Raw genomic sequence first — 21,952 nt, forward strand, 5'->3', positions numbered from 1 at the left:
AAATCCAGACGGTATCAATAGCGGACACTTAGATTTTTTTATTCAATTACAAGTTAAATGGAATAGGGGGGGTCCGTAGCCTTGAGGTAACGCTTTCGCTTCATAAGCGGAAGGTCATGGATTCAATTCCCAGCCCCTCCAAAAAAATAACCCGTCCAGCCACCAGAAGACGCCGCACGGAGGACCGTGCTTAGGGGGAACACATTCATCCTCCGTCAGTATCAGATGGTGACTGAGACAAACTGACCCACTTCGCAGGCAGCTAGCCTCAAACGACTCAGGAACACGGCAAAACGAACCACCGCAAGAGCAATTGACTATGGCTTATGGAAATCGATTGGACCAACAGCAGAGCACTCTCCTACCTGCTCGGTGTGAGAGCAAAAGAGCAGAAGAGAGTGAAAGCAGATGTAAATATAGATTAGCTAAAATTAGAACTGTATCGGTAAGGAAGATAACAGATAAACTGATTCCGGCACAGTAGTGGCCACGAGCACGGAGTGCCTTAAAAAAAAAAAAAGTTAAATTGAATGTTAATATAATCTGATTGTACCACTTAATTAACCACTGTTATCAAACGTTGATCATTTTCCTTTCATTTGGTAATCTAGCTACCATTGCCAAACAATAAATAGAAATGAAAACAAAATTGCACCCCCCAGTTAGACGTTAAGTCATTGTCAGTACTTGTTAAATCTACTATAAATAAAAATGGAGTGGTGTTTGTATGTCACGAAATGGCTTCCGAACGGGCTAACCGATTTGAATGATTATTTTTCCATTTTGTTCGTCAAGTGTTCCGACGTGTTTGTGTGTATAAAAATCCCAGGATATTCACCGGGAAAGTCGGAAAACGAGCGTGAACGAAACTGTCATTTTGTATGGGACGATCCATAGCGTTTTTCAATAGCCTACTTGATGGCAAGACGAAGTTTGCCGGGCCATTAGTTTTAAAATAAATAAATAAATAAATAAATAAAGTGAAGAGCAACGATTATTCAGGGATTTGGCTACCAAGCGGTCTTAAAATATCTCGCATTTATCTTGAAGATAACGCCCCTAAAAGCCATTGGTAACCATGTGTGTAGCTCGTTGTTTCTGAGCAAATGATTGAATAAGCATCCAAACCAACACCACCAGCAGGTAAAGAATGATCCTTTCTTCACCATAGAGGTGTTAAATTGACGTGTAAATCTATTCAATGCTCAGAAACAACGAACTACACACATAGTTACCAATGGCTTTTAGGGCGAGATCATAAGTTGTGCGAGATATGGTGTGTATTGTGTGCTTTGTAACATTTAAAGTAGTGAACGAAAGCTGTCCGGGACCTCCGGCAAGTGGTTTCAAATCCGGACAACATTTTAAATCCACATATTTTAGGTTGGTTGGTTTGACTTTATTAACGAGATTTTTAGCCCTGGGCTAGTTCATCTCGGGACCAACGGCTTTACTTCCCTTCCGAAGGAAGTCGTCACTATAACTTTTTACGTCATAAGTGACTATGTCGGGGATGGGATTCGATCCCAGGTCCTCGGCGTGAGAGGCGAGTGTTCTAACCACTACGCCAGGTCCGTCCCCTCTCACATATTTTACTTGTTCGAGCTTGTATTTAAATAAAATGAATATAATACAAACACAACATTATTGTAGGAAGTGTTATTAGTGAACAGAAAGCCTTTTTTTGAAGTCACTCCGTGCTCTTGGCCACTACTGTGCCGGAATCAGTTTATCTGTAGCTTCCTTACCGATACAGTTCTATTTTTAACTAATTATATTTACACGCTAAACTTGTCACGCTTAGAAATGAGTGCCGAGTACACAAAAATCAGCCTCTCTTCATGCAGCACAGATTCTGTACAAGGCTTAGCGTGTACATCTTGCTTTCACTCTCTTCTGCTCTTTTGCTCTCACACCGAGCACACGCTAAGCCTGCTCATCGCAGCGCATGTGTAAAAACTACACAGAATGAGGCAACCAATGCAGTACTCTCTGGCTGAGTGAAAATTCTGTGTAAGTCGCACTCATGCTGTGTGTAGCCGATGTGTTGGCCTTCGGCTGTGCGGGGATCGATGGAAATGGAACTGTCAATCTCTCCCGCGTGGCAGCAAACAGTTGGCCGCTGGTAAGATGGGGAGTTTTCTGTGATTTTTTCAGGCGAAAAGCCGGAAGATGGTCGCAAATGTGGAAGTTTTTCCCCATTTGCTTCCGCTTCGGCTATTCGAATTCGAAAATCTCTGAAAATTGAATATTTGAATTTTTTTTAAGGTTTTCAGAAGCAAAAACAAAAATGGAAGCGAATTCCGCATTCCAAGCGTTCCTCCTCTGTGCGCATTTCACTCATTCGTTTTGTTTACCACCGTTTGCACAAAACTGTGTACAGCCCCCTTCGCACAGAATCTGTGCTGCATGAAGAGAAGCTGATTTTGTGTACTCGGCACTCATTTCTGAGCGTGACAAGTTTAGCGTGTTGGTCCAATCGATTTCCATAAGCCATAATCCATTGCTCTTGCGGTGGTTCGTTTTGCCGTGTTCCTGAGTCGTTTTAGGCTAGCTGCCTGCGAAGTGGGTCAGTTTGTCTCAGTCACCATCTAATACTGACGGAGGATGGATGTGCTCCCCCAAGCACGGTCCTCCGTGCGGCGTCTTCTGGTGGCTGGACGTGTTATTTTTTTGGAGGGGCTGGGAATTGAATCCATGACCTTCCGCTTATGAAGCGAAAGCGTAACCTCAAGGCTACGGACCCCTCCTTAGAAAGCCTTTTGTTTGCCTAAAAATAATTTATTTGCATAATCACGGAATCAAACCCGCAGCGCTAAATCAAATATGTTTTGCCTCAAGTGAGGTATTCAAAATCAAAAGCTGTTTATTTCTTATGCAATTATGTAAGTTGAAGCCAAAAATTCTTATATATGTGGCATATATCTATTGAAGCTAAGTCCGGATTTAAGGACAAGACTTACAAGCAATTTACACGCTCCAATTGTAATTTTTTACGTTAAATGTGTCATTATTAGCAAGATATAATGTAAAAATGTCTGTTGGGCAATTGGTCTTCAACTTGACTCGATGAAAAATAATTCAAAACTGAATTTGAAGATTTGCCCTTGCTTATGCGTCCGGGTATTGATGCATCACGGTTTATATTTTATTTTATGCGTTCAATTTCAATTTGAAAGACATATGTCGCACGTTTAGCAACACTGCAATTTTAAACTTAACTCAAGGTGAAATATTCATTGAGCACGTAAACATAATGTTGCCACTCACTCGAACCACCCGCTTAAGCAGCCACCCAACAAGGCGGGAAAACCAATGTTATGTGCGTCGGCCAAAAATAAATATACATGTTGCATGTATACCTAAACCCACAGAGTTATGAAGGCAGTATTACTTGCACACGTTTCATACAAAGGTATTATTGTCGATATGAATTTATCAACTTCATAAAAGCTCAAAATCAAAATTTGTTTCAATTTGGTAGCGAAACATGTTTTTTGACCAAAATATTAAGCATTTTTTCACACCATGCGTGTGTTGTTTATTTTTTTGGCAGTTCTTCAGTTAACTTAACTTAAGTTAAAATTAACTCTCTTAACACATACAAAGATAAATATTTCTTTGTTATTTGTTTTTTTTTGAATACATAGAATGGCTTTAAAGACATGTAATATGAATTAAATTATTGAATGGGAAAATTAATAAACTTTTTGTGGGGTTTTTTTGCTTCTCAATATGTTTACGGAATTGGTTTCATTCACATCGTAATTGAATGCATTACATAATCTACGAGTGCTGTATCAACATTTAACGTTTCTCATAATTACTTCATTTTAGCTCCCGAATTCAAACCCAGGACGCTCATCGCCTCGAAAAACTTGTTTACCACCAATATGCGCGTGGGGAAGAAGGCGCATTGAGGTTGGATTTCTATCAATATAAAAGAGCGCAAATTAAAAAAACGTTATTGATGGGTTGAATAACGTTTCAAACCAGCATTACTGTTATCAATTTAAGCCAGATCTCTCAACCGTTTGACTATGGAAAAGAAACTCAGTCAGGAAAGATCAATAATGGTGATTGAATTGCATTTTCAACAGCATGAGAATAATATTAATTTTTCAGTAAACAATCATTTAGTTAATAATCATACTCGTCAGATAAATTATAATCATGCTTATTCGCAAGCTAATTTTCTTCCGACGGGTAATTCAATTCGAATGGATTTACCCAAAGAAACTCGTATGCCGATATTGTTGCAGGCAGTTTCAGCTCCTTCTCTTCAAATTTTCTTCCAACGGATAACCGTTCTAAATGTTTCAAATCATATGGAAAAATTCCTGCTTCTGCAGGCAATTCCTATTCCGTCTCTTTATTAATGAATAATCCCAACAAAAAATCATCAGAAAATGCACCTACTTCTAGTTGAATTTTTGCTTCTGATTTTGATTTTTTAACCAGTACAAATCGAATCAAACGATTGATGCAATGGTTGAAACCAACACAATTGTTGAATCAGTCCAAGTTGGTGTAAAATTTACTAATAAAATGGTTTAAGGATTACGTTTCTCTAATGGATCCAAACATTTTTTTAATATTTGGAATTGGAATGCTCGTTCTTGAATGGTAAAGAGGACGAGCTGTTTAGTCTCCTAACAGCTAATGACATACATATACCAGTAATTACTGGAACTTGTTTGAAACCTGGATCCAAACTCGGAAGAGATCCAAACTTTTTTGTTTATCGTAATGATTGACTTGATGGGGCATGTAGGATGAGTTGCTATCATCATTCATAGGCGTGTAAAACCTCAGCTTTTTTTCGTCATTTGAAACCAAAGTTTTTTAAAAACAAAGTGACTTGCGGAAATAAACTCGAAATAAGCCAACATCTTTGTCATTGGTGACTTTGATGCAAAACATCTCTCATGGAATATTCCCCAAAGTAATTCCATAGGCAGTATTTTATTTTTTATGAGTGCTCTTCAGGACATTTATCACTTCGATACCCTGATAGCCCTACATGTTTTTGCCTCTTCTAGAAACACTCCTACGATTGATTTGGTCTTAACCGACTCTAGTCATCTTTGTAGCCAATTAGTTACTCATGCTGATTTTGATTCTGATCATGTCCCTGTTACATTTCAAATATCCCATGAAGCGATTCTCAATCCTATCAGCTCCACTTTCAATTATTTTCGAGCCGACTGGAATATATATGAAACGTATATTGACTCTAATCTTGATGTTAACATTTTTTTACAAACTAAACTTGATATTGACAATGCTTTTGAAACTTTAACAAGTTCCATTGTTGAAGCCAGGAGCATTGCAATTCCAAAATGTGAAGCAAAATTTGAATCCGTGATTATAGACGATGATCTTAAACTCTTGATCCGCCTTAAAAACGTGAGAAAAAGGCAATTTCATCGCACTCACGATCCTGCTATGAACATTATATGGCAGGATTTGCAGATAGAAATCAAGAAACGTTTGCACAGTTAAGAAACAAAAATTTTGAAAATAAAATTTTCTGAATTGGACCCTGGCTCTAAGCCCTTTTTGGAAATTATCTAAACTTTTGAGTAAAACCCCAGAAGCCAATACCGGCATTGAAAGGGGAAAAATAAATTATTACTAACAAATTGCGAAAAAAGCTCAAAAACATTGCAGTTTGAAAGTGCGCACAATTTTAATTTAGGACTTACTAGTCCAATAGAAAGTCAAGTTAGTCAGGGCTTCGAAAATATTCTGAACCCGAAAATTCCTGGGAGACTGATTTGGAAGAAGTGAGAACTATTATTAAAATATTCAAAAATATCGAAGCTCCTGGTGATGATGGAATTTTCTCCATCCTCATCAAGAAACTTCCAGAAAGTAGCTTATCATTCTTAGTTGAGATATTTAACAAATGTTTTCAATTAGCATATTTTCGTGACAAATGGAAAAATGCAAAGTTTGTACCAATTTTAAAACCAGACAAAAATCCTGCAGAAGCTTCTAGCTATTGGCCAATCAGTTTGCTTTCCTCCATCAGTAAACCTTTTGAAAAGGTCATTTTAAACCGAATGATGGTCCACATCAACGAAAATTCATTCTTTGCCAATGAATAGTTCGGATTCCGCCATGGACATTTGACCACTTATCAACTTTTACGTGCAACAAATTTGATCCGTTCCAACAAATCTATTGGTCTTGCTCTTCTAGACATAGAAAAAGCATGCGACAGTGTTTGGCATGAAAGTTTGATCGTAAAATTAAAAAAACATTAATTTGCCAACATTTGTTAGAATAAATCAAAGTTATCTGTCAAATCGTACACTTCAGGTTAATTATCAGAAATCCAGGTCTGAAAGACTTCCTGTAAGAGCTGGGGGTTCCACAAGGCAGCATATTGAGACCAATATTGTACAATATTTTAACATCTGACTTACCTGAGTTGCCTCAGGGATGTCAAAAATCTTTGTTTGCGGATGACACAGGCCTCTCCGCCAAAGGACGAAGCCTGCGTGTCATCTGTAGTCGATTGAAAACAAAATGTTTGGATATTTTCTTCATACTTGCAAAAATAGAAGATTTCTCCTAATGCTTTCAAAACACAACTTATTATATTTCCACATAAACCAAAAGCTCTTTATTTGAAATCTTCAAGTAGACATGTTGTCACGATGAGAGTATTAATATGGACTAGCTGTTGTAATACCAGGAAGAAAGCTCTGCAGAGGATTCAAAATAAAATTTTGAAAATGATTCTGAAGCTTTTAACCAATGAGTTACATAGAATATCCAATTTTGAAACTTCGGAACAAATGCAATAACTTTGGACAAAAATCGTGCAATCGTCTATTGTCATGATTAATTTGTCATATATTTAGGTGAAGTTAGGGTAACTTAATAGAAAGCGTGTTTTTTTTATTGCTTTTATAAGCAGGTGAAATCACCTGTAAAAAGTCTGAACTGCTACGGAAAATTAAGTCTAATATGTATGTAACGAAATGTTAATAAAAGCTTAATTTTGTTATACCAAATTAGGATGATAGTGTTTCTAACACGAAACATCAAGATATATGATATGAGTGTAATGTTTGAAATGGTAACAAGAATTTAAATAAAGTATTACAACCAAACAAAGACGAAGATGCTTTAGTTACATTTCATGAAGAACTGATGGATATTTCCTTTGAGGTTCCCCCACCTGATGAGAATTCTGGCTACATCCATGGTTCTTACCAGCTTTGGAGCGGCTCATCGATACGATGTCCAATTTGCATCAGGCATATCATTTTCACAGACAAGCAATCAATATGCACCTTTAAGTTCAATATTTCGTCGAAACATCCTGTCAATCCTTGTTCAAAGGGAATACTGCCAGCCTCATCTACATACACCCTACAACTCAGGACCAGTGAATGAAAATGTAAGATACAATATTCATTCACTTTCCTTTGCTGGAACTTTTCCACCTTCTTACTCAACACCCGAAAGCCAGAAGCCGGGTCTCGGACCGTAAAAAGAATACAACAGCAGTAAAGTTTTCACCCAAGACATCACACCCGTTTTTTTTTCTTGTCTGCCTCCTTTCAACACCCGCTCATCTTATCGTATTTCTCCTCTCGTTTTTGGTACAGGTTGCAATCTGGATGGCGGAGGCGAGGACTGCTTTCGACAGTGCATCTACGAGGAAGACGGTGCCAAAGGAGCCTGCAAGTGTGATCAGAGCATATCGTCATCCTGTAAGTATATGGAAGGTGCTGCAAGCTGGTCTGGTCTGGTGGAATTTCCCGGCTAGCCAGCCAAGTTTCTGCTCTGGTCCTAGGCTGAAGGTTGGCTAGCAGATGGTTGCATATTTGATGATGTTTTAGTTGAAGACGGTAATCAATTTTAAAGAGTTTGGGAGTTAAGATGTCGAAGTAATTTGTTGTTCTAGAAGTTAAGTGGCCCGGTCGTGATTTGTATTTCGTTAGTTGTGAGAACGGTGAACCGGGTATGAGTTTGGTAATGTTTACGTATTTTGCTAGTCAATTTTACCCAACGTTCTGACATGATTGATTCTTGATTTTAGATAGCCTAGGATTCCACACCGATAATGTTTGCATGGACGCATTCTCAAAGTAATATACATTTCACATTAAAACGGCTGTATTACAAATAACGTTCATTTGAATGTTATTTCGTTTGAAAATCAACTGCCATTTCATTCCTATTCAAGAAGGATCGAAATGAAAATTGGCACAAAACCACACCATCGTTTCACTAATTGTGAAAGCATTAATCGTCCTTATCGCATCAGCTCCAACCAGCTTTTTGTTAAGAGGTCCAAAAACATAGTCACTTCAATCCAAAAGCACGAGCCGGAAAACTCGTTATCTCATTTTCAGCCGATATTCACTTTACATTTTTCAACTAAAAACCAGAAAACCTTGACTCCTTTTTGCTCATCTCAAATCCACAGAATGTATGGCCGCCAGGCAAAAGCGAACAACTCTCGGCTAGTCACTCGTAACATAATTCCGAGAAAACCTTAATTTTCGCATACCTAATGATCTGATAAGAATGTCATTACCCGTTTGCCCCCAATATCTAACCTTCTAACAGTGGAAGTTCCACTGAATGAAACTCTGCTCGTCCAAATAACCCAGTGAACCAAAAGCCCTCATAATCTATTCACTAAAACCACCACCAAACGCGCGAAAAACTATTACCCAGCAAAAAGTCGTCTTCTTCTTTCTTCTGGAAATACGTCCCTACAGAGACAGCGCCTGTTTCTCAACTCAGTGTTCTTATTGTTCTCTTCCATTGTTATTAACTGAGAGTTTTCTTTGTCATTAACCATTTTTGAATGTGTACACGTGTTATTACGATCCTCAATCATCGGCATTCGAACCAACGACCTCCAGATTGCTCTTATTGAATAAATGAGTGTTTACCGCTACGACTATCTGGGCCTCCATACCAAAAACTCGTCCTGCTCCGATGGTCATCCAGCGGGAAAAGCACAGATTAGCTACCGGAAAGCTTGCGCCAGTTGCTGGATACAAAAAAAAAAGAAATCGAGAGCTACCGCACTCGAAAACGAAACTAATTTCACGAGCTTGCTCTCCAATATTTTTTCACACGGTCCCTCCGGTCCGGTTATTCTGATTCCGATGATGCTGCCAGATGTGAGGACAAAGGTGAAGTCGGAAAACTTTTGCGATGCTTGTAATTGGTGGTTTGATTAGTTTTTTTGCTAGCGAATTTTTTTTTTCATAATTCTGTTAGATGTTACCAACAGGGTATTTGTTACGGCAGTGTGTAACTTAATTAGACTCCATTGATGTTTTTGTGACTGAATGTAGGGTTACGAGACGTACTTTTTTAAGAGTACATTTACTCTTTTTTGTCTTGAAAATTTGCGTACTATTCTTTTTGCTAAATGGGTTCAAAAGTACTCTTTTGTAGTTGTAACTGACGATTGCAGAACAAATCAAATAATTTTTCGAAGAAACCTGACATTGCCCATGAAAACAGGAATCCAACGATTTTCGTTAAATTATATTATGTATACGACAGAAATAAGGACAAACTTTTTTTTTGTATATTTTTTCTCAATCTCCAAGCGTCGCGACTAATATTTGAATACTGCGCTGTGTTCATAAACATCGTAAGAATGCAGCGCCACACATGTCATTATGACAGTTATGTTGGGAACGAGTCAAACGTCGCGTGTCCCACACGCGCGTTCCGATTTAGTGGGCGCGCGACAATAGTTGATTTGAATTGGTACGATTAGCTCATTTAGCTCAATTAGTATTCATAAGCTCATATATCTCACTAAATATAGATAAAAGTGACCTAACGGTAAAACTTTTGTTAAATAATTAACTAACTGTTGATGTTTAGTTTATAGTTCATTATTGATTATTGATTTAGTTTTGAACAATTTGAAACAACTTTTGCTCAGGCACTTTTATTAGAACGTCGTTTTCCAATGGTCCAATTTGTTTTTGGTCCAATAATTGACCATAGCTGTGGGAATGGAAAGTTTTAACTTTCAAATATAGTGCCTAAGAGATGAAATAAACTATTAAGGTGAAGATGAATCGAAGCCAAAGTTCAAATTTTCAAGAGCACGGATCTGGAGAACCGAACATCCGTTCAAGCTGAAAACCTAATCGATTGGTCTAGCTGGTGGTGACCAATCGATTAGGTTTTAAGCCCAAACGGATGTTTGGTTCTCCAGATCCGTGCTCTTGAAAATTTGAACTTTGGCTTCGATTTATCTTCACCTTAAACTATTTAAGCTTGCGTCTTCTATATTGCTTCAACAATTAAAATTAATTTTAATGACAATACTCGAGATTTTTTTCAGATCCAAGGTTTGAAAAAGCACTCTTCTCAGTTCTAGTTTCCTGTACAAACCAATATTGTTCTACATTTGGTATAGAACATTCTTGCTAAGTACTTAACAATAAATGATAGACTTTAATATTACCAAATTTCAAATGGCTTTCTTTATGGAATGCGTCATTATAAAAAACGACTGAACAAATCTATTAACATAGAATCAAGTCATTAAAGTAAATGTGAGCAACTACATAAGATAAAAAAAAATACATAAATGATAAAAAAAAAATGGAAATTCAGATAAACACGTTAGTAAAAAACACATTTTCAAAATTTTAAGCTGTTAGGCTAAGGCTCTTTAGGCTCTTTAGTACTCTTTTATAGAGTTCGAAAAAATGTACTACTTACGGTAAGAGCAAATATGGTAACCCTAAATGAATGCGATATTTGACTTTATGTTCGTAATTAGTAACGCTTTGGAAGTTCACTGGCATGATTTGATTAGTCAAGTTGGCCAACATCAAACGAAAGTGATTAGTGATACTACTGTCGCCTTGCTTTCATACACAATTATGATACTAAGCGGCATATACTCTCATGGTACTGGATTGGGCTAATCATATGACGATTATTGGGCGGTAATTTTTTATGAGTTGTGTGGCGATTCCAACACGTATATATCAAACACAGGTGAAGACAAAAGTAACCAACTTCATCCGATTGCTACGAAACTTGACTGGACCAACCGATCAACTGTACGGTAATGCTGATGCAAACTCATTGGGAGACGATTACATAATTGCAATGGCAAAATCTGCGTTCCAGCAGTACCTGCTGAAACATGTCCAGACAAGATTGGAGATTATTGTCGACGAGTGTTCTTACAATACGAGCCAAAGGTGGTTCAGGGTTGTTTGAGAGGGTTGGAGTTGGAGGGGTATGTCCTGAGGACAAGTACAGAAGAGAATATGAAATGTCGGTCATGTAGTTCGGATTTCGGAGAGGGAAGTCAACGATACGTAGGTGCCATCAAAACGGTGGTCGACACAACCGACAAATCAAGACCAAAAAAACACCAATTGTACCGATCATAAGATCGCTGTGAATAACGCATTCAACTACGTAAGCTGCCCAAGTAATCACTAGCCCGCTAATTCGTCTATTTGTGATCATAGAGCTATCATACGGCTAATGAATGTTGCTAGTATCCAATCTACGAAGTATACCGTAACTACGCTAACGCCAATGCTAACGCTAATAGAGATATCATACGGCATGTACGCTGTGTAAAAGCACTATATTAGCATGCATGGCAGGTTAAAGTGCTATTTTTTACATGAACGTTGCATTAGATAAGGGTTCATGAATATTTGTACAGGATTCTTAACAGTAATCTCAGGGTTCGACGCTGTGGAACGCAATGTACGTGCAGTGCTGAATTACAAACTATTGAGAGGGGTTTTAATAATTAGATTTGTAGATGACATAACATTGGTGGTGCGATAGTCAGTGAATCAATGGAAAGAGTAAATATGTTTGCCACAGAGGCATAGTTGAAAACTGGATTCGAAAGGTTATCATAAAACTGGATTAGTGCTTATCAACTGCTGTAACCTGGTTCATATGGCAGCAACCACAGTCGGAGAACACGTTATAGCCTCCAAACGTGAGCTGAAAAATCTCGATGTAATGGACGGTGATCGCCTCAATTCTAATGGCCATGCTGATTATACCTGCTAGAAGGTTGCGAAGGTGATTATGGCACTATCCCGCATTATTTCAAACAACTCTGAAACAAACAGTAGCAAGAGGAGGTTATTGACTAACATGTCCTCATCCATCCATAGGTAAGCTAGTCCTGCGTGGAAAGTCACGTTGAAGAGGAATACAGTTCTGTTTACAGTAGGTTCAGTGTTATGAGGCCAGGGGTACCAGAGGATTGGGAGATTGCACAGTGGCGTCAACATTTGTAAATGGATCTTCGAAGCCATGCTCACGAAACCATTTTCGAAACCATGCTTAGCATCTCATATCGAATGATTGACTACAATCAAAAGTGCAGTGAGCTCACACAAATAGGGAAGAGACCGAAAATCATAACCTTAGATTTAAAAATGACGTCAATTTTCGTAATCACCTCTTCGTGCTCGTTCTGAAGATACCCATATTGTATGGGTTTTCAACAATTTCCTCAAACCGGACGTCGCCATCTTAGATTTCAAAATGGCGTCGGACATCGATTTTCGTCCCTTGTCGTGCCCGTTCGGATAATACACATATTGCATATTGCAATCCGAAAGTTGCCATCTTGGATTTCAAAATTGCATCCATCAATTGAAGAGAAATAATAGTATCCCCATCGCTACCCATTTAATTTATTTAGTTAACATCTAAACAGATAACACTAAGCCAACAACATCACACCACAATACTCGGTTCGTGGCCGCATCTCTCCATCCTCGGTTCTGCCCCACGCTCGCCAAATCGATACGCACTTGATCCGTTCACCTAGCTCGACACTCCACGCCTACTTGTACCAACCGAATCCAAAGCGAACACCATCTTTGCAGGGTTGCTGTCCGGCATTGTAGCAACATGCCCTGCCCATCGTATCCTTCCAGTTTTGGCCACCTTCTGGATACTGGGTTCGTCGTAGAGTTAGGCGAGCTCGTGGTTCATTATTTGCCACCTTACACCGTTTTCCTGCACACCACCAAAGATCGTCCTAAGCACCCACCGTTCGAAGACTCCAAGTGCTTGCAAGTCCTCCTCGAGCAGCGTCCACGTTTCATGCCCATAGAGGACTACCGGCCTTATGAGCGTTTTGTACATGGCACATTTGGTGCGGGTGTGAAGCTTCTTGTGGAGGCCATAGTAGTCCCGACTTCCATTGATGATGTGCCTGCCAGCAAGGATCCAAGATAGACGAACTCGTCGACCACCTTGAACGTATCCCCGTCTATCGTAACACTGCTACCTAGGCGAGCCATGTCGCGCTCGGTCCCACCAGTTAGCATGCACTTTGTCTTGGTTAGGGTTCCTAGTACCGACCCCTTTTGGCGAGTACCGGTTCTACGGTACTGTCACTCTCAGTACCGGTAGTACCGGGAAAATACCGGTACTGGAAGATTTTTTTGCAATAACATACTGCATTGGACAAAAAAATTGCAAATTTTTCGAGTTCGTTAATAAACACAGGTTTGCTGAAGCTTATTCTTCATTTTCACGAATTATTCCACTAACAAAATATGGTTATCAAATAAAAATAAGTATACCGTTCTTACTATATAAAGCTAAATATGCTGTTTTGCTCAGGAAAAGTAAAAATTTCTGCGGAAAAGATGGTCAAGAAATTTTCTAGAGCAAGTTTTAAGAATTTTTTTTCTTCTCAAGTGCATAGTCCTCATAGCTCATGAAATACTGAAAAACATGTGTTGCAATTCAAAATTTGTCTGGACCACATTCATTCAAATCTGTTCTTTGACCATCCACAGTTGACAGTTTTATAGCTAATAAGGTAGGATAATAATTATTCTCAGGGTTACATTATTAAATTTATTTGGGTTCCTGCTCATTCTAATATTTATGGTAATGAGCAAGCTGATTCTTTAGCAAAATTAGGGGTTTGTTGTGGCAGTATGTTCAACAGACAAATTTCTTCGTCTGAATATTTTACAGATTTAAAACAATATTCTTTAACACTTCAGTCGTCGCGCTGTTGTATTTTGTACAACAGTAGCGAAAACACCTCGCTTATCGTACACAGAATCAGCGTGGTGGTTCTGACGGTGGCAAACCGCGCGACGACTGAAGGGTTAAATAATTGGCAGCTTTCATGGGACTTAAGTGATAAAGGACGATGGTGTCATTCAATTTTACCTAATATTAGTCGATTTAGTTGGTTTAAAAATTTTGCTGTAGGAAGAAATTTTATTTGTACATTGTCGAGGCTTATATCCAATCATTATGTTTGTAATAGTTATTTATATCGTATAAATATCAATGATTCTAATTTGTGTGATTGTGGTGTTGCTTATGAGGATATTGACCATATTGTTTTTCATTGTACGCGTTTTGCTATACCTAGAATTGCTTTCTTTAGAAATTTGAAAATATATCATCGTTTGCTCCCTCAATCTGTTCGTGATATTCTGGGAAGTAAATTCTTACCCTCGTTAAAAATACTTTATAGATTTTAAAATGATGCTTTGTATTACGTATGATTCTGCTTCTTTCTTTTTCTTTTTTTCAGGTTTGATGGAAACATTTTCAACACACCCATTTAATGATGGCATCAAGTAGTTTTCGAGTCATGGCCTTTTTTTCAAGATTTTTGGCTCTGTAATATTTATCCACCGCCTGAGCCTATAGATTTATATTTTATTATTATTATCATTTTATAATGTTATTTTGAAAAGATAAAGAGGTTTTGTGCCTTTTTGAGAAGATAAGTTTGGAGAAGTTAATAAGCATATAATATATTATGTTTCTGGTACCACACTGGACAAATAAAGATCTTGGAAACTTTAAAAAACCTCATATCGTAATTTTCAGATTTCTCCAAGAAAACAGAACTGATTTGCATGATTTTTATTACCTGGCATTCTATAGTACACATTTTATTTTTTTGATAAATTGACCAAAAACAAATTGGCCGCCAAAGACATTTTATATGGAGAATGTCAGTCCCCCAAGGAACATTGGATTATCTTTAGAACTAGATCAACAATGGTTAATATCGACACGGATTCTTAAACTAGAAGAGTTTTTTGAGATCTTGTGAAAAATGGTGCTAACATATCGAGAAACAGCCGGTAGAGGGGTGTGTGGAAGTGCTCATAAGAACATTACGCTGAGAAGCAGGCTCTGTCCCAGTGAGGACGTAAATGCCAAGAAAAAGAAGAAGAAGACATTTTTGTGTGAGCTGCATCCAGCGTGCGTGAAAAAGTGTTTGACAGGTCTCCTGGTCGATTGGAATTACTTTGACAGAAGATTTGGAATTGCAATTTGAACAACTCGTCTCTTTGCTAACAGTCTCTTTAACTCACACCCAACAAAACAATCGTCTAACAATTTCTTAACGATTGTTAAATGATGGGGCATTCTTTGATACACAGAAAAAAATATTTAATTTTCAATGTGATGTAAACTGAAGTCTACTGTGACAATAAATCAAATTCGTGTGTTATTACAGTATCATGTAAATTTAAATTATTATACATTTAATTTTCAACTAAACATAGTTGAATATTACATGATCGTGTAAATTTAAAGTGAATTCAATTGAAAAATAATGGATTGGTCGTTGAAATTTACGTTTATTTTAATGCTCCAAATATGTGCATGAAAATAAACTTAAATTTACAACATATTTTTAGCTGTGTAGAGATAACGAGAGTTGCAGAGACCTCTACAGGCATCACGAGAGGTAGAGTGTTTTAGTAGGTAGGACAAAGACCATAGATTCGTTTGGTAGACGTTATGACAAGCACAAAAATATTTTTTATGCAATGAGGGGCTGTCCATGAACCACGTGGTCTTTTAAGGGGGAGAGGGTTGTCTAAAAAGGTCCAAAAAGGTGTTCTGAAAATCCCTATAAAATGATACCGTGGCTTATGACCAGCCCCTTTGCCAGATATTGGAACTAGCTCACACAATTCTTCCTTGATTTGTTCTTAAATAATGGCAAGTAAAAGTAAGGTTGCACATCTTCTTCTTCTTCTTTCTGGCGTTACGTCCCCACTGGGACAGAGCCTGCTCCTCAGCTTAGTGTCCTTATGAGCACTTCCACAGTTATTAACTGAGAGCTTACTATGCCAATGACCATTTTTGCATGTGTATATCGTGTGGCAGGTACGAAGATACTCTATGCCCTGGGAAGTCGAGAAAATTTCAAACCCGAAAGATCCTCGACCGGTGGGATTCGAACCCACGACCCTCAGCTTAGTCTTGTTGAATAGCTGCGCGTTTACCGCTACGGCTATCTGGGCCCACATAGAGGTTGCACATAGAGTGTCCATTTCCCGGCCATTTTGCTCGTTACGGGATTCGGGACAAAAATCTATGCTTGTCCCGGGAAATCCTGGGATTCCGGGATTTATCAAATTTTCCAATAAAACTAGCCTTTCGGTTGAAATGGAAGTACAAATTTCACAGTACAATTTTTTTCAATGAAATTAACTGATAAATATACTTTTCAAAATAATATGTTAATTATAGCAAACCACATTTCAGGTAAGACTTTCTTATTCTGATGAAGTAACCTAACAAAAATCAAAACTTATTACGGGTTTGCAAAAAAAAAAGCAATTTGCTACAAATATTTGAAAAGTCATAAAATTTTGGAACAAAAGAAACGAATAAAACTCATTGTTTAACCCTTTGGGCCGGCGCGGTCATATATGACCGCAGTACAAAAAAGGCTGTAAAATAAGAACCAATGAACAAATGTATATACTGTCTTCGGCAAAGTTGTCCCAAATATACTCTTTTATCAGAGAAAAATATGAAGTATATGCCTTTATGACCTAATTGACAACCTAGAACATCCTGAAGTTTGGAAAATTGAACTATAAGTACATACGAAGCGTGAAATGCTGTTTGTGAACATAAATGATGTTCAGGCTAGATAATACAGAACTACTCTTTTAACGAAAACACTATTTCACTTGCTTTGCTATGTCCTGGGATGTTCTAGGACGTCCAAACTGTCCTGAAGCACACTCTTTGAAATCTACAACCGTAACAGTAATTGTTTGGGTTAAAAAAATTAACATAACAAATTCAAATAGAATCTACCAAACTCTGAGAATCTCAAGAGCTATTTCAAGGAACGTTTGGGATATTCCAGGCCTTCCAAATTACCCTGGAGTTCAGAACTTCAGATCTACACTTATTCCAGTATTTTTTCTTGCTAAACTGAGTAAACATATATAACTTACCAAGTTTACTGAACCTGGTCACTGATCAATAGGCTAATTCAAGGATCGTTTGGGGTTTTCTAGGCCCTTCAAATTACCCTGGAGTTCAGAACTTCAGGTCTGCACTTGTTCAAGTAATTTATCTCGCTAAACTGAGTGAAGTTATAAAATCTAACATGTTCACTGAATTTTCTCACGGATCAATTAGCTGTTTCAAGGAACGTTTGGGGTATTCCGAGCCACCCAGATTACTCCGGAGTTCAGAAATTCAGATCTACAATTGTTCTAATAATTTTTCTTACTAAACGATGAAGTTATTTAATGTTCACTGAGCTTTCTCACGAATCAAAAAAATATTTCAAGGAACGTTTGGAGTATTCCAGGCCCTCCAAATTACCCTGGAGTTCAGAACTACAGGTCTTCCCTTGTTCCAGTAATTTTTCTTTCTAAACTGAGTGAAGTTATATAATCTACTATGTTACTGAACCTTCTCATGGATCAATATGCTGTTTCAAGGAACGATTAAGGTATTGCAGATCCTTCAAAATTTCCCCAGGACTTCAGAACTTCAGGTCTACTATTTTTCCAGTAATATTTCCTTCTAAACTGAGTGAAGTTATATAATCTACCATGTTCACTGACCCTTCTCACAGACCAATTGGCTATTTCAAGGAACGTTGGTGATATTCCAGGCCCTCCAATTTACCCTGGAGTTCAGAACTTCAGGTCTACCCTTGTTCCAGTAACTTTTCTCGCTAAAATGATCAATGTTTTCCCTTTGGGGCCGGCACGGTCATTTATGACCACAGTTTGAAAATGGCTGTATAAAAAGAACCAATGAATAAAATTTACTGTCTTCGGAAAAGTCCTTGCAAATATACTTCCCTGTCAGGGAAAATTTTTAGGTGTATGCCATAATCTCCTACTTGGCAACCTAGAACATCCTGAATATGCAGAAGTCTGACAAATAGAATAAATAGTATAAAAGTAGCTTAAAATACCTTTTGTAAATACAATTGATGTTCGTACTTGGTAATACATACCTATTATGTCAAGAAAAACGCTGCTTCACATGCCTTTTCATGTCCTGGGATATTCTACGACGTTCAGACTATCCCGAAGCTCAATTCTCGAAATTTACAGCAGTAGTTGCTTGCGCTAGAAATAATCAGCGATGCCAGATTTCTTTAGAAATCATTCCGTAGACGAAAAGTGATAAGCGGGGGGAGAGATCCCCGGCATTGCAATTCCGTAGATTTCCGTTGGAAAAATCCGTAAATTACCGTAGAATAATGAGAATTTCCGTAGCTTTTGTAGAAAATATACATTTTCCGTAGAATTATCTTACGGATCCGTAGAAAGTGCTCAATTCCTAGATCTACGGAAATTTCCGTAGATATGGCAACGCTTCAAATAATAATATTTTCAACTCAAACGGAATCTATTGACCTTTGAGAATCTCAAAAGCTTTTCCAAACTATACTGGAGCTCAGAACTTCAAATCTGCCCTTGTGGCAGTGTTTTTTTTTCGCTAAATAGAGTTCAGTTATATAATCTACCAGGTTATATAGGGCCCCATAGCCGAAGCTGCAAAGACGCGGGTATTCATCATGACCATGCTGAGGGTTCTGGGTTCGATTCACGGTCGGATGTACCATGAGCTTCTCAAGAGTGATATGTCTGTTTGTCTGTGACAGTACAGTAGTGACGCCTCTACACGGATAGTCGTGTTGCACGATTGCAAAAAAGAAGTAGAGCTCAAGATTTGTATGACGATTACCGGATCTTTTCGTAAAGAAAAGAGTCTTGATTTCCTTGGGCATAGAGTATGGGCGCATGCCTGCCACACGATATATCCATGCAAAAAGGTCATTAGCTGAGAAAGATCTCAGGTAATAAATGTGGAAGTGCTAAACTAACACTAAGCTGAGAAGCCAGCTACCTCCCAGTGGGAACGATGTGTCAAGAAAAAAGAAGAAGATTCGTCGACAAGCACATATATTCAAAACGTGTTTCTACTCGTTTACGCATTTAGACTCTACTGACGTTTTCACAAATTGTTCTCAAACAAAAGGTGAAAAGCAGGGGGGTTGAAAATAGTTTATTTTTACGTGACATAATTTATGGATGCTTCCCAATAGATGTCGCTAATTATGACTGGAAACTTTGTCGAATACACCATGTTTCGGAAGTGCTTCGTTTCGTGGCTATTAATTTATTACCACTAAATCCTGACTCTCATCGCGTTGTAGATCTTATGTACTGAACATCCCGACAAGTTAGATAATCTAGAACATTCGAAATGATCTGATAATATTTGCTGAACACTCAGAAGGTTCAAAATGTACGGTAGATTACAGTTCATCACCTTGTATGATGAACAAGGTTGTTATTACAAGCATAGACTACAAGTTATGAACTCAAGAGCAGTTTGGAAGACCTAGCACCTCCCAAAAAATATTTGTCATCATTTCTTGTTATGTTTAGCATTTTGAGCACCAAAACTATTGAAAGGCGTTCAAAAAACTGTATAATAGTTCTTGGAAAAAATCAGGCCCCAAAGGGTTAAAGTTAAGTACCGTAATCCGGGGGCAAATTGATCACTTTTTCACAACTTTTTGTCATAATTTACTTTGGAATTCAAAAATTGTCAAATTTATTTCGGTAAAATCAGTACTTTAGTGATCTCTATCAGTTGATGTAATCAATTTTTAATGAAATAAAATTTAACATTTAATAAAATTAGTTTGAATATCAAAAATTGAAATTGATACATTGGGGTGAAATTGATCACTATATAATAAAGCATATTCTAGAATGTAAAATTTCCCTATCTACTAAATTTGGGTCTCCTGAATCTGAAAATGATGTCAAAATTCTTACAACTCTTGTATAGCATCATTTTATTGCAAAATTAAACTTTGTAAATCTGCATAATACGCCTAAAGGTATGCAATTTCCCTTGGAATAAGCACTTTATTCAACAAAAAACGGTTTTACGAGCAAAAAACTATTCTTGTAATACTGTACGATTTTAAAAATGAGTTCAGCAGTTCACATTGAAACTAACACAGCATTTTTAGCACTCAAAGTTTACATGCATGCTTAGCACCAGCGGATTGTTTAGTACCGAGATTTCCAACAGTATTGCTAACACCTTCTAAAACTGTGGATATTTCTATGCAAAACTGACCTTAATAAAAATAAAATAGTTTATAACCATCATTAGACATATATAAACTAGAAAACATGGAATGTCTATGATGGCAACGAAGTATGAGGCACCCTTGAAAGGAAATGCTATTTGGTACCGACCTGGTCAAATTCACCCCAGTGATCAATTTGCCCCCGAATTACAGTACCTAAAATTATTGACCGAGGTTCACTGCCGTGAATCGCAAGTCAGTCCCATCTGCATTTTAGTCAAAATTGAGTTGATATCAGATTTCATTATATCTTCTAATGATCTTTCAGCTGCACTAACGAGAGATCACTTTTTGTTCAGTAAAATTAGGAAAAAACACCAAGTCGGATTGTTTCATAATGAAAAGTAAACGCAAGTCAGTCTCACTGCAGATTTTCGCACCGTGTAACACAAAAATGAATCGTTATTTGGTCATCTTTATATTTTTCATGGAAAGGTAACAGATTGAATAGCAAATAGTGAAAGTTTCATTGAGATCGAAACACGGATTTTTTTGGGTATTTGTATGAAAAACTAGATTGAAAACTTCTCAGTCACTTTTCTCAATGCCTACTTTTTACATATGGTACTGACTTCCGATTTGCGGCAGTTTAGGTGTACTTTCAAGTTTGTTATATCAGCATAGGCTTATAAAAACGGCTAATGTTTAACAGAAAAGCATTAAAACTTTGCAACTAGACAAATAAAAATGTGTGTTTCTCACTTGGTAAATTGATTTTTTAGTGTTCGTATGAGCACTTCAGTAATTGACTGAGAGCTTTCTTTGCCATAGTTGCCATTTTCGCATTCGTATATTGTGTAGCAGGTACGATGATACTCCATGTCCAGGGAAGTCAAAGAAATTTACATTACAAAAAGATCCGGGAATCGAACCCAGACACCATCAGCATGGCTTTGCTTTTTGGCTGCGAACTCTAACCACTCGGATAAGGAAGGCCCCAAGACGGCACTTCTTCGACATAACTGACGTCAGAAACTATCGTAACACTAACATTGACTCCCAACACTAACTGGTGATAATGAAACTGAGCACAAAACTATCCGTCATCAACGATGTACGGTACTGACGCCTGCCACGATACATCTTGAGCCAGCGGCAGAGGTGGAATGCTAAGAGATGGAGTTGCTGTACCGTTCTCAAGAAACTCGGAAGTTCTATCAGAAGCTCAATGCATCCCGCAAAGGCTTTATGCCGCGAGCTGAAATGCTATTGGAAAAGCTCGTGGGAAGTTATCATGCTGCACAGAAAAAAATATTTAATTTTCAATGTGATGTAAACTGAAGTCTACTGTAAAAATAAATCAAATTCGTGTATTGTTACATCATCATGTAAATTTAAATGAATACACATTCAATTTTCAACTAAAAATAGTTGAATATTAAATGATCGTGTAAATTTAAAGTAAATTCGATTGAAAAATAATAGATTGGTCGTTGAAATTTAGGTTTATTTTGATGCTCCAAATATGTGCATGAAAATAAACTTAAATTTACAACATAT

The 21,952-nt window shown here is 37.6% G+C and overlaps 1 protein-coding gene across 1 annotated transcript in view; it reads left to right on the forward strand.

Moving 5' to 3' along the window:
- The window catches only part of LOC5563749, a 636,451-nt gene that overhangs the window by 158,052 nt on the left and 456,447 nt on the right, over nt 1-21,952 (forward strand). The window contains exon 4 of the mRNA XM_021845713.1: nt 7,629-7,733. Within this exon, the coding sequence (XP_021701405.1) occupies nt 7,629-7,733 (105 nt within the window). The remainder of the gene's footprint in view (nt 1-7,628; nt 7,734-21,952) is intronic.

The sequence above is a fragment of the Aedes aegypti genome, chromosome 2 (genome assembly GCF_002204515.2).
Source record: "Aedes aegypti strain LVP_AGWG chromosome 2, AaegL5.0 Primary Assembly, whole genome shotgun sequence".
Taxonomy (NCBI): domain Eukaryota; kingdom Metazoa; phylum Arthropoda; class Insecta; order Diptera; family Culicidae; genus Aedes; species Aedes aegypti.